Raw genomic sequence first — 13731 nt, forward strand, 5'->3', positions numbered from 1 at the left:
TCAGCAGACTGGTACACGGAATAATGAATTTATAGGAATTGGAGACTTCTCTAAATGAATATGTACATAAAATACTAACATGATTAATATATTTGTTTGAGAAAAAAGAAATATTGATCCTTTTGACTGCCTAAAAGTCCATATTAGAATATATATGCATATAGGTGCAAACTCAAATATCGATCTACTATATCCCAGCAACACTCTTCAACTGTGAATACATTGTCATGCATCCTAACGTATAGGTCATGAATGAGTTTAATACAGAAACGTCCTGCTACTGGCACACACTCAAGTCCATATAAAAAGCCTTCTCCATCCTCGAGAGATAATACAGAAACGTCATGCATCTAACGGCATAAAGAGTCGAGATAATTAAAAAGAAGGGAAAGAAGAACTAGAGATTTTTATAGTACTTAATAAAAGGAACAAATACCTCTAGTATAACAGTCAACTCAACAAATGAATCACTTCTGCACGGACTCCAAGAGAGAGATGAAACGACACAGGATGACCATGAGATCAAGCCACATTGTTCAACTAAGTACCTGGCCATCTTGGGTATTCCAACAGACTTCTTCACTATCTGCAACATAAACCATCTGACTGAATTCAGCTCTTGCTTAGGAGAGGCTCACCACTCTTCCGAAAGAGAAACATGATCAAGTGAAAAAACATCTATTGGATGGAGACGGTAAAAAACAAGCTCCTATAAACGAAATTAAAATTTATGTTCCGCATTAAACCAACAAACTAAAGACCCACATTCTTATGACACTATAACTATATGGAACAAGAACTTCATATACTTAAAGAGGAACAAACTTGCCAATACGTGCACTTCTAGGATTTTTTAAGTTAATAAGTTTATTGGTGTAAAATGTGAACACAATGTTAACAGTTCTAGTTACAAGATTGTATAAAAAGCAAGGGATAAATGTACTTTCATTGTAGAAGCTTACTATCACTTCTTATCTACTGGATGCAAGGATAACCAAATGAGCAGATGAATCTATGCCCCCAAATGACACTTCTGAGGTAACATGCCAACAAATGCTTCATTTTCAAACTGATATTGAGCTTGTTCATAATGCATGCAAGTGGAAAAAACTACATAACCTCAACCTCAATTAACATAAAGCAAGATAACAACAACAACGACCCAGTAAAGTCCCACTAAGTGGGGTCTGGGGAGGGTAGTGTGTACGCCGACCTTACCCCTACCCCGATAGGGCAGAGACACATAAAGCAAGAGAAGAAAAGAAAGAAATTAAGTTGTAAACAGTAATTCCAACTGGAGGAAAGAGACCAGTACAACACTCTTGCGCGATTAAACTTCTAAGAAACTCTGAATGACTCCAATTAATAAGAAAATAAACCAGCAATTATTATAGCAGTTTGTTTCTTGCTTTTGATGATTGAGTCTGGCAATGAATATGGAGGTGTTGGTAGCAGCAATTATGGCACTAAGGTTATCAATGTAATATGCATGGTAAGAATGGTAATCATCACAGAATCCAATCTTTTTTGGTAGAGGTGATTTTGAAAGGGGAAAAAAAGAGGGGGGGGGGGGGGAAGCTGGTGTTGATGGCGACAATTCACTAGTCCCTTGATTTGTTTCTCCCCGGCCACATAAAAATTTATAAGAGCCCCACTCTTGTACAGTAGTTAAATAAGCTTAAAATACAGCAAAAGGAGTTTTTTGTTGATATGGTAAATAATTTTATTAATAGAAGGGGAGAACCCCGTGTACAAGTAATATACCGCAAAAAAAAGAGAACCTACACCAAAATATTGTTCTCAACGAAAGACGCCAAATCATCTATACAAATAGACACCTCATGGGTACACCAAAAAGAAACTATAGACAAAAGACTATTTTGCAACTCTACAAAACCTAACTCAATCCCTTCAAAAGCTCTCTTCTTTCTCTCTTTCCATATCATCCACATGATAGCTAAAGGATCAAACTTCCACGCCCTTGGACTTTTCTTCCCACTCATGTCGTCCCATCTTTGCACTCCAAACCAATTAAGGACCAAAACCCACAGTCATGAAGCCACTCGACAATGCAAAAGGAGATGATCAACATCTTTCCCCGAACCTTTGCACATGAAACGCCAACATAGGTGATCTTCCTCTTCCTCGGATTTTCGCTGTCAAAATCACGCCCCTCGATGCCAGCCACACAAAGAAGCAAACCTTCCTATGCACCTTAGGGACTCAAATAGAGCGACTTGGAAATGTGACCTCCTCCCTCCTCAGTACTCTCTCATAATAAGCCTTGACAGTGAACCAATCATCTCTACTCACTTGCCATCTCATCTTCATACATCAGGAATAGTCTGTGATGTATTCTGCCTGTACAAAAGTTCAACCAAGGTTTCAAATTCCCCCAACAGTCAATCTTGGAGGTCCCTCCTAAATCTCAAATCCCAGTGAACTTCCCCCTCATTAAACATGTGAATCTGTCGGACTGTCAGCTCTCTTGGCACGAAACTCCATAAATGTTGGGAAAATCTTCCTTCAATATATTCTCACCACACCATTTATGCTCCCAAAAATGAACCCTGCTTCCATCCCCAATCCTAAAAGTAATATTTTCACTAAACTTTTCCCATCCCTTCATGATGCCCCTCGCAAACGGAGTTATTATTACTTTTGAGCTTCTAAACTGAAAATAACTAAGCAATTAGCTTCAATTAAAAAATAGATAGTAATCAGAACCTAGAAGCATAAAATAAAAGGCAACCAGAAAGCTCAACAAAGCAAGCAAGTAAACTAGTACCATGGAAGAGACAATACTTGTCTTTTGGGGGGAGACTTACATTGGTTAACAGTATGCTGGATGGTATACCAACCTATCTGATGTCTCTTTTCAAGATGCCAGTAGCAGTGGAAAAGAAGTTGAATGCTATGAGAAGTAAATACCTGTGGGAAGGTAACTCTAACAGCAGGAAGTTCCATTTGATTAAGTGGCAGGAGGTGATGGAAGGAAAAAAGGAGGGGGTTTGGGTGTTAGAAATTTGAGGCTGCATAATCAAAGCCTATTGTTCAAATGGCTATGAAGGTATAATGATGGAAGCAAGAGGTTATGGAAGCAACCTGTAGAAGCTAAATATGGGAGGAAAGATTTTCGGGCTCCATGTGCAATAAAGTCCTCTTCTTTGGGGGGAGTTTGGAGTACCATTAGTAATCTCTTGAATGAGTACAGTCAGCTTGTGAAACTGAAACTGGAAATGGCCACAATATTTTATTCTGGTCTGATCTATGGTTGGGTAATGAAAGCTTCACATCAAGACTTCCAGTTTTATATAGTTGCTCCACAAATAAAAAGGAAAGATGGCAGATTTCTACTCAATCAATGGGTGGCAGCTGATCTTCAGGAGGGGCCTTAATGACTGGGAAATAGATGAATATGCACAGATGATGCAGAAGGAAAGATGGCAGATTTCTACTCAATCAATGGGCGGCAGCTGATCTTCAGGAGGGGCCTTAATGACGAGGAAATAGATGAATATGCACACATAATGCAGTTGCTGGACAATGTCATATTGGAGGATAGTAGGAGAGATTCAATAGTATGGGCAGCAAACAGAGATGGAAAATTCACAGTTAGCAGATGCTACACTTTGTTACAGAAACAACAAGGAATGTATGAGCCTGACTAGCCACGGAAAGCGATCTGGAAATCAAAAGCACCTCTAAAAGTAGCTTGCTTTGGATGGGTGGCAGCAAAGGAAATTTGTATGACTCAGGAGAACTTGCAGAAAAGAGGAATAATTCTTATTAACAGATGCTATATGCGTGAAGAAGATCTTGAAACTGTCAACCATCTATTTATTCATTGTAGAGTGGCAAGACAATGTTGGGAATTCTTTCTAAATTTGCATGGTGTCAGATGGGCAATGCCTCCTAATGTTAAGAGCTTGCTGGAAACTTGGCAACTTCAGAAGATGGCAAAAGATAAGTTGTCTGTGTGGAGGACAATTCCTTTATGTGTGCTATGGACAATATGGCTAGAAAGGAATAGTGCCTGTATTGAAGAGAGAAGACAGAACATCTCCAGGATTAAAAATAGATGTTTACGAAGTTTGTATTTTTGGTGTAAAAGAAGTGTTATGGAAAATCTGGAACAATATTTAATTTTTTTAGAGGAGTTAGGTGATATGGGTTTAGGTGATTTGGAATTAGTTGATATGATGTAAAAGAAGTGTTATGGAAAATCTGGAACAATATTAAATTTTTTAGAGGAGTTAGGTGATATGGATTTAGGTGATTTGGAATTAGTTGATATGTAGAAATTCTATTTGTAACCCAGCTGGATTGTTTGCTTTTCTTGGTACCTTTAATAAAATCTTACCTTACCAGAAAAGCTCAGCAAAGTAAGGAAGAGACAAAAAATAAAGGAAGACGAGAAAACATTGCCAACCAGAAGAAAACACATGACATATTACCTGAATAAACAGCTTCTTCAGTTGTAACTAAATAATCACTAACACACCAACAACAAAAGGCAACAAAACTTGGAAACTTAAGCAAGACAAATAGACTCCTAAAGGAGGAAGAGAAAAAAACAAACAAACAACAACAACAACAATAAAAGATGGGGTTTCAATTACCTGAACAATCAACTCCTTTGATTCATGACTAGAAATAGGAGAAACATAAAAGCTCAAAAGGGTCTCAAAAATGGCATTTCTAATATATATTTGAGTATCATCATTCGCATTCAATCCTGAGTACAACAGACGTAGGATCCACAGCCTCTCTGCTATGAAATTAGTTGAGCTACTCCAGAAAAAATTCTGGAACAACGGTATACCCTGTTAAAAGATCAGAGGGAAGAAGAGAAAGGAAAAGCACTGTTAGACAAATTAGTCAGATGATGATCAGATATGACTGGATAGTTGATCTTTATGACAAACGGCACTTAAAAATTTCCGATACTGAAGATATACCTTCATATTTGCACTTGGAGAACGCATCAGATATGCACTTATTGCTGAATAATGGTCATGTGAAGGATCCAAAAGTACAAAAGAAGCCTCTGCAACAAATACGGCAGTAATGGATGAAATCCTTTGCCAAGGCTTTTCAATACCGTTTTGCAAGTATGACATTAGGAGACGAAGACGCATCACGTCCTTCCTCTTCTGACATTTCTGCAGCCAACAGTAAAAACATATAAAATCAGGACATGTTACTTCTATTGAAGAGTCAATAATGCAGCTCTGGAGAGATATCAACACCTTTTCCTGGCATATAACCAACCAAGATGACTGGTTATTATGATTTGCAATTGATAGTTACAGATTACTCTTATCTCTCTTATATAGACAGATAGGTATCTTTTATCAGACAACATTGGATGATACTATTTCGTTACAAATCTGTCTGTGTATATACTTGCAGGCATGGCCACAACATCTCACCTACCAAACTTTTAATTCACAATACTGGCCTCTCTTTATAGCCTTTGTTTGAGAAGCACCAGAAATATGCATAGGCTAGTAATTGTTAAAGTCTATGGTTCCCAATACCTCTTCAGATAGAATCATGTTTGTATGTAATTTTTTTTTTTTTTTTGGCAAGAGTTTATATGTAAGATTCTTTTCATTATACATCGAGTATGAAGGTTTTTCATCACATCAATAATTTATCAACTTCGTCAAAAAATAAAGAGAACTGACTACAAAAATAGAATCTGAACTGCTAGAAAAGCACTTGAACTTATTGGATAAAAGATACTCTCAACACTCCTGAACAGAGACTACGTTAAATAAATAGAGACAGAGAAGTATTGAATACGTACAACTATAAATTTGGAGGCCTATGAGGCACTCTTCCACCTACCCCTTGGCCAATTTTACCATTTCTTAATTTCTCCTTCTATCCCAAATGGATGTCATTTTCGCTTCCCAAGTAAAGGAAAGAATGTTTTACTAAAATAATTTAATATACCCTTTGGTCTATTGCAACTTATAGTACTTTCGTTACTTTGTGGATACAAAAATTCTATTCAATGAATGAATTGTTTGTATTTAATTCAGCTATAAAAATAGATCAAACTGACCCTGAGAAAGAAAAAGTGATAAAGAAAGAGGGATATAAATTTAAGTTGCCGAAGTTGGTAGCAAGTGGGTTAGATCTTAGAGTAGACATAATGGAGTTCTCAAGAGATTCAGATTCACCAAAAAGAAAGGTAACTAAGTTAGTCAATTTTACATGCTTCATTTCTAAATATGGATAAAAGAGATAGGAGTCCATGATAAACAAACATTGAGTACTTCCATGTGAATGGTGTTAGTGATAAGGCCCCCGGGCCCAGTATTTTGGAAAGCGTTAAGCGCAGAAAAGCGACGAGGCCTCGCTTCACCGAAGCGAAAAGCGCGAATCGAAGCGCGTGCTTTTTTCATGTTAAGCGCAATTTAACACATAAATAAAAATAAAAAAATAGGCATAGATAAATGGCTAAGAACAGTGAGCACTAGCAGAAAACAGAAAAACAGAGCAATAAAACCAGAAAAACAGAGCATAGTTTTAGGGCACAAAAACAGAGCAATAAACCAGAAAACAGAGCATAGTTTTAGGGCACAAAAACAGCGCAATAAAAAGTGAAAAAAATAGAAAGAAGAAGAGAAAAATAGGGCAGAAGAACAGAGCATAAATTAGATGTCTAGAACAGAGCAATAGAAAGTGAAAAAAATAGAAAGAAAAAGAGAAAAAGGAGTTGAACAGAAGAAGAAGAAGAGAAGAAGCAGAAGAGAAGAAGAGAGAAGAAGAAACTTACAGAGAACTGGGGAAGAAGCAGTCGTTGGAGCAGCAGTCGTCGCTGGAGTTGGAGCAGCAGAAGAGCGTATGTTTATTTGGCAACTTACGGTTTATTTGCCAAAAAATTTTAAAAAAAAAACCTAGCAGATGCCTTCACGTCGCTTAAGCACGCTTTTTTGTGCTTTTTCCATCGTGGCGCTTCTCGCTTAAGCGGTTACAGCGTGCGCTTTTTTTATGTGAGTTGCTTTTGTAGTAGAAAAGCGATAGAACATCGCCTCGCGTCGCTTCAGCGCTTAAAGCGAGAAGCGAACGCTTTTAATAACACTGCCCGGGCTTGATGGTTTCTCCTTGGCCTTCTTCCAGCTTTGTTGGGAGGCCATCAAGGGGGAGTTGATGGAAACCATTGAGTACTTCCATGTGAATGGTGTTTTCGAGAGAAGTATCAATGCTTTTTTTATTACTATTGTTCCTAAGAAAGAAGGTGCATCTTGTATCAGAGACTACAGGTCTATTACTCTCGGGGGGAGCATTTACAAGATTATTTCTAAAGTGCTTTCCAACAGACTCAAGAAGGTTCTTGACGTGTCTGTTTCGTCCTCCCAGAATGCGTTTGTGGAAGGTAGGCAGATCCTGGATGCTGCTTTGGTGGCAAATGAGCTTGTAGACTCTTGAAGGAAAATTAGAGAACCCGACTTACTATGCAAGTTGGACCTTGAGAAGGCTTTCGACCATGTCAATTGGGAGTTCCTGGATTTCATTATGATTCGGATGGGGTTTGGGGCAAGATGGAGGGAATGGATCAAGTTCTGCATTTCCTCAATCAGATTCTCTGTCCTGGTTAATGGTAGCCCTTGTGGTTTCTTTGGCAGCTCCAGGGGTCTCAGGCAAGGTCACCCCCTATCCCTCATGCTATTCATTCTAGTGATGGATGCTCTGAGTAAAATGATGGATCGTGCAGCTGGCGGAGGCTTCTTAAGAGGATTTTCAGCTCCGATGGGGGTGCTCAGTGCCCGAAGAGTCTCTCATTTGCTCTTTGCGGATGACACCCTAGTTTTCTATGATGCCGATATGGATCAGTTGACCTACCTGAAGCAGGTCCTGCAGTGGTTTCAGATAGTATCTAGGTCTCAAAATCAACCTCGGCAAGTGTGAGATTTTCCTGGTGGGTGAGGTTGCTAACATTGATGTTTTATCTTATGTTCTCAGATACAAGGTGGGATCCCTTCCCACTACTTACCTCGGTCTCCCATTGGGTGCTTCGCATAATGATACTACGGTTTGGAATCCAGTGATCGAAAGGGTTGAAAAAAGATTAGCAGGCTGGCAGAAACGGTACTTGTCAAAAGACAGTAAGGAAGTGCTTATTAAAAGCACTTTATCGAGTATGCTCACCTATTACTTGTCCTTGTTGCAAGTTCCTGTGAGCATCACAGAAAAACTGGAGCGGCTTCAAAGGAATTTTCTTTGGGATGCGGCGGATGGAACCAGAAAGTTTCATCTAGTGAATTGGCAGACAGTCACTTCCCCAAAGAAGTGGGGTGGCCTTGGAGTAAAAGATCTTAGGGTATTCAACAGAGCTTTGTTGGGGAAGTGGCTGTGGAGATTCGGGGTAGAAGAGCATGCTCTATGGAAGGAGGTCATAGCAGAAAAGTACGATTCCACGGGAACGGGTTGGAGGACCAAGGCAATCACAACACCTTTCGGGTGTGGCATGTGGAGGAGCATCGTGAAGAATTGGGAAGCCTTCAGTGGCAACATCACTTACAGGGTGGGAGATGGAAGGAGAATCAGCTTGTGGAATCATAACTGGAAGTGACTAGACCTCATGAAATACAAAATGCTCCAAGGCACATTTCCCCAGACTAAAGTTTCTTAGTCTTTCTTTTCGTTCCATCCTCTTTTGTAAGGGAAAATCCGGTGTTGTGGCCGGATTTTAACCAGTTCCTTACCAATATAAGTTTAAGATAACTATCCCAATAGAGATGGGTGCTAATATCATTTATTTTGCAATGGGTTTATAGTCATATGAAATCATCAGAAGCGAGTCCAGAGCTGAGGAATGGTATGAATGGACGGAGTGCGGTAGAAATCTTATCAGAAGAACCACTTTCAGCAGGAAGACAATGGCGTGGCTTTGCGAGACCTTGAAGGAAGCATCGAAAATTAAAGGGAACCACGTGAAAAGATGGAAATTTCATGATCAGTTTTCTGAGTTTTTCTATGCAAGAAATTATAATACGTATGGTTGCTACATAACTATAATCAGTGTTCAAGGGAGAAGGAGAAGGAGATCTGTCATTATTATCCCGGAGATAGCATTTAATATTGGATGGTTGGACATTGCCTTGAAGATTGAAAGATTCATTAATTACAAAGTCAGACAAACAGTTATAAATGCACCCAAAATCACAGAGAAAGGTCTTTTGTACTCGGATACTACCACAAGATATAAGTGGTCCTCCAGAGAGATGAATGAAACTACGATCCATATGAAAAGTGATATCATAAGTATTCCTGGAGATTCCAACACTATGCAGAATGATCTCCTAAGCAGGTGGGTAGCTTGCCAGAAGAAATTTCAGATCTCCCTACCTTACCGGAAATTAGCTGTTGGGTTAGCAGCAACTGGAAGCAGGCTCACGGCACCAACATCTATGAGATTGGCTACAATCGATTTCTTTTTGAATTTTCTTCTAAATTAGTGGCTGACCACGTTCTGAGAGGAGACTCGAGGTAGAAAAAGCATAAAATTAACCTTCAATGGTGGTCTCCGACGGTGTGCTCTATTCCAAGAGAAGAGAAGATAAATCATGTGTGGGTCAAACTTGTAGGGCTTCCTCTTCAACTGTGATCCCATAATGTTTTCAAAAACGTCGGAGATTTTTGCGGTGGGTGGATTCAAAACTGAAGAAGAAACAGAATTGAAAAACCACCTAAAATGGGCGAGAATAAAAGTTAAAGGTGATGGCAGTTCAGTTCCTAAAGCGGTGAAGGTGGAGTTTGAAGGTTTAATATCGGAGATCCAGATTTGGTGTGAAGCTCCAGTACGTACCAGTATCGGAGAAGACGGAGGAGGGAGGCAATCGGACCTTCGAATAAAAGAGGCTACTCAAAGTACCAAGAGAGGAGGTCAATGTATTTCTGACATGACAGGGCACGTGGGATGCTCAAAACTTTCATGTAATGCGAATTTAAAATCCACACGTGACAGCTCACGTGAGAAAGGGGCACAAGTCTTAACTCCAAATCTGGATAGGGAACAACAGGTTATTAAGAGGACATTGGGCCAGATATTTTGGCCCAATATGTATCGGAGGATATCTCTTTTAGGGTCCATAATCCTGAACCCAAATTAGGGCCTAGGCTCGATCCTTTTAGTGAAGAGATAAAGGCAAATAATCGAGGAATAGATACGATCAAATCAGGCGTAAAAGAGTCTTCAGAGGGAGACAACACAGAAAAGAACATGAAGAAGGAAAGGAGTACGATCAACAGAATCCAATTGAAGAGTTCAATGCTATGACTCTTTTTGAAGATAGAGGTACACAAGATGAACTACTGGAAACCTACAGCACACACATGCAAGCAAAACAAATGGAGAAAGTTGTTGGATGGGCAATTGAAGAAGCAGTACCTCTAAACCTTCAAAGTTTAGAGGAAGAGAAGGATCCAGAATTTGATGCAACTATCTAGGCTCATCAGAACATTATTAGACTTAGCAAGGAATTTGGTGTCAACTTTCAAGGCTCTGAAAGAGAAGCTTTGGAACTCTTTTCAAAAATCGACAACAAAAGACAAGAGAACAAAGGGAAATCAGAACTATAGGAGATGGAGACTCCAAAAAGAAAGGGTTTCAAAGAGTTAAAGGGGCTGGAAATTGGGAGTAATTTCAGGAGTAATGGAACTAGAAGTAAGGGGGGATGTATTGTCACAAGTGATCAATGAAGGTAAATATTGTATCATGGAATGTTAGGGGGTTAAATCGTCAAAGGAAGAGAGTTCTGATAAGAAGTATGATGAACAAATGGACAGCAGATGTTTTCTGCTTTCAAGAATCCAAGTTAAAAGGGGATATCAGGGAGATTGTAAAAGAGTTATGGGCCAATAGGTGGGGAAAGTTTGCACAATTAAAAGTTAGTGGGACTAGAGGGGGTATAGTCGTTCTGTGGGACAAAAGAGTATGGGATGGGGAAATTAGCAGCTTAGGTCTCACACTATCACATGTAAGTTTTCTGGTAGATCTTAGGAACTTATTTGGCACTTATCTAGTGTGTATGCACCGAATGACAGAAGAGACAGGGAAGAAGTGTGGTCGGAATTGGCAGGGGCCAGGGGTTTATTTGATGGACCTTGGGTGGTTTGTGGAGATTTTGATACTGTGAGATTTCCATCAGAAAAGAAAAACTGCAACAGAATTACAAGAGGGATGAAGGATTTCACTGATTTTATTGAAGATATGGAACTAGTAGATATGCAGTTAGCAGGAGGCAACTACACATGGAGAAAAAGTGACAATCATAATATAGCTGCTAGATTGGACAGATTTCTGGTATCTATTGACTGGAATGAACGATTTAGAAATATCAAACAATCAATACTTCATAAAGTAACCTCAGACCACTCACTAGTGATGCTTCAATGTGGCAACTAGGATCCAATCAAATCTTACTTTAAGTTTGAAAATTGGTGGTTGCAAACAGATGGATTCACAGATAGAGTTAGACATTGGTGGAATTCCTTTAGTTGTGAAGGAAGTCCTGACTTTATTTTGGCCTTCAAGCTCAAAACCTTGAAGGGAAAACTTAAAGAATGGAGCAGAACTTTACAAGGAAATCTGGAGTTGCAGAAAACAAATGTCCTTAACCAGCTTGCACAATTGGAGGAGATTCATGACCAGAGGCCTCTGAATGAAGAGGAAATTTATGCAAAAACTGCCCTAGCTATGGAGTTTGAGGACATCGCAAAGCATGAGAAGGCGGCCTGGAGGCAAAGATCCAGAGCCTTGTGGCTGAAGCAAGGGGATAAGAATACAAAAATTTTCCACCGAACCACCAATTCACATAGGAGATATAATCATATTGAGCAGCTAGTAGTACAGGGGGGGTTGATACAGAATCCTAGTGATATCAAGAAAAAGATTGTCACTTTCTATCAAAAGTTATATTCTGAAGAAGAGGTTTGGAGACCACAAGGTAATCTTAGGAACTATCATATTCTTACTCCAGAAGACAATCAATTGCTCCAAAGTCCTTTTGGTATTCCAAAAATTTGGGATAGTGTGAAGGCATGTGGAGGGGATTAAAGCCCCTGGACCTGATGGATACTCAATGGCCTTCTTCATTCAATGCTGGGAAGTGGTGAACGAGGAAGTAATAGTTGTAGTTCAAAACTTCTATGATCAGGGTATTTTTGAAAAGAGTTTCAATGCCATATTTGTGGCATTGATTCCAAAGAAGGTGGGAGCCAGGGAACTGAAAGGGTTCAGGTCTATCAGCTTGATAGGTAGCATCTACAAAATAATCACCAAGCTATTAACAGAGAGACTTAAGAAAGTAGTGAATAAGATGGTGGATGTTAAACAGATGGCTTTCATTAAAGGTAGGCAAATAATAGATACCATTTTAATTGCCAATGAATGCGTGGATGCAAGGATATTAAGCAAGAAGCCTGGCATCTTATGCAAATTGGACATTGAAAAGGCTTATGATCATTTGAATTGGAACTTTCTGCTTGACGCCATGAGGAAGCTGGGTTTTGGTGGTAGGTGGGTTCATTGGATTAAGTTTTGCATCAGCACAGTAAGATTCTCAATTCTAATTAATGGGACACCAATTGGCTTCTTTCCTTCGCAAAGGGGCCTAAGGCAGGGTGACTCCCTTGTCTCCTTTTTTATTCATCATTGCTATGGAAGGCTTGAATAATATGTTGAAGACGGGTCAAACAAACAATTGGATAAGGGGATTCAGGGTAAACTCCAGGGCAGATAGTCAATTGGAGATTTCTCATTTGCAATATGCAAATGACATTCTAGTATTCTGTGAAGCTGATAAAGAACATTTGCTAATGCTAAGGATCATTTTTATTTTGTTTGAGGCAATATTTGGTTTGCATATTAACTGGAATAAAAGCTTTATTTATTCAGTTAATGAGGTGACAGAGCTTCAAAATTTGGCCGAAATCCTTGGAGGAAAAATTAGGTCGTTACCTACAGTATATTTGGGGATGCCTTTGGGGGCTAAAAGCAAGTCAAAACGGATATGGAATGGGGTCTTAGAGAAATGTGAGAAGAAGCTAGCCAATTGGAAGAAACAATACCTTTCTATGGGAGGAAGATTAATCTTGCTTAACTCAGTACTTGATGTTATGCCTATATATATGATGTCTTTATTCCCAATCCCAGTGAATGTGGTGAATAGAATAGATGCCTTGAGAAGAAATTTCTTATAGGAAGGAAACAGTGATAAGAAAAAAATTCACTTGGTCAGATGGAATTCCCTTACTTGTAACAAGAAGGAAGGGGGGCTGGGAATTAAGAATTGGAAGATTCAGAATCAAAGTTTATTGATGAAGTGGTTATGGAGATTTGCTTCAGAAGAACAACCCCTATGGAAAGAGGTAGTCGAACAAAAGTATGGTATGGAAGGAAAATGGACAACCAAACATGTGAGAAGCCCCTACGAGGTCAGTTTGTGGAAGTCTATTAGAAACTTGTGGCCTAAGTTCATTAACAAGTCAAGCTTCAGAGTTGGAAATGGTAGGAAAGTATCTTTCTGGGAGGATAATTGGCTAGGCCAGGCTTCACTGAAACAACTTTTTCCAGAGTAAGAAGCAACAATAGGAGATGTGTAGTCAAACCAGGGTTGGATTTCAGATGTTACAACCCATATCCACATGTGTTAGTTCATGCCATATATTAGTTAACATAAATCCAAGAAGGAATTATCTTTGAGATTATAA

General features: G+C 39.2%; 1 protein-coding gene across 5 annotated transcripts in view; it reads right to left on the reverse strand.

Annotated features, from left to right (window-relative positions):
• Nucleotides 1-13731, reverse strand: part of LOC104215098 (uncharacterized) — a 65122-nt gene that overhangs the window by 13578 nt on the left and 37813 nt on the right. For 4 of the 5 annotated variants that reach the window (XR_011407635.1, XM_070174556.1, XM_070174555.1 and 1 more), the window contains exons 7-9: nucleotides 4962-5165; nucleotides 4623-4826; nucleotides 437-586 (exon numbers count right to left, since the gene is read on the reverse strand). Coding sequence is in view for 4 of the 5 variants with exons in the window: in XM_070174556.1 (XP_070030657.1) it covers nucleotides 437-586; nucleotides 4623-4826; nucleotides 4962-5165 (558 nt within the window). In the remaining variant the exon portion in view is untranslated. Of the gene's footprint in view, nucleotides 1-436; nucleotides 587-1721; nucleotides 2675-4622; nucleotides 4827-4961; nucleotides 5166-13731 lie in introns of those variants that run through there. The other variant, XM_070174557.1, reaches the window with a different exon arrangement.

This window comes from Nicotiana sylvestris, chromosome 5 (genome assembly GCF_000393655.2).
Source record: "Nicotiana sylvestris chromosome 5, ASM39365v2, whole genome shotgun sequence".
NCBI classification, from domain to species: Eukaryota; Viridiplantae; Streptophyta; class Magnoliopsida; order Solanales; family Solanaceae; genus Nicotiana; species Nicotiana sylvestris.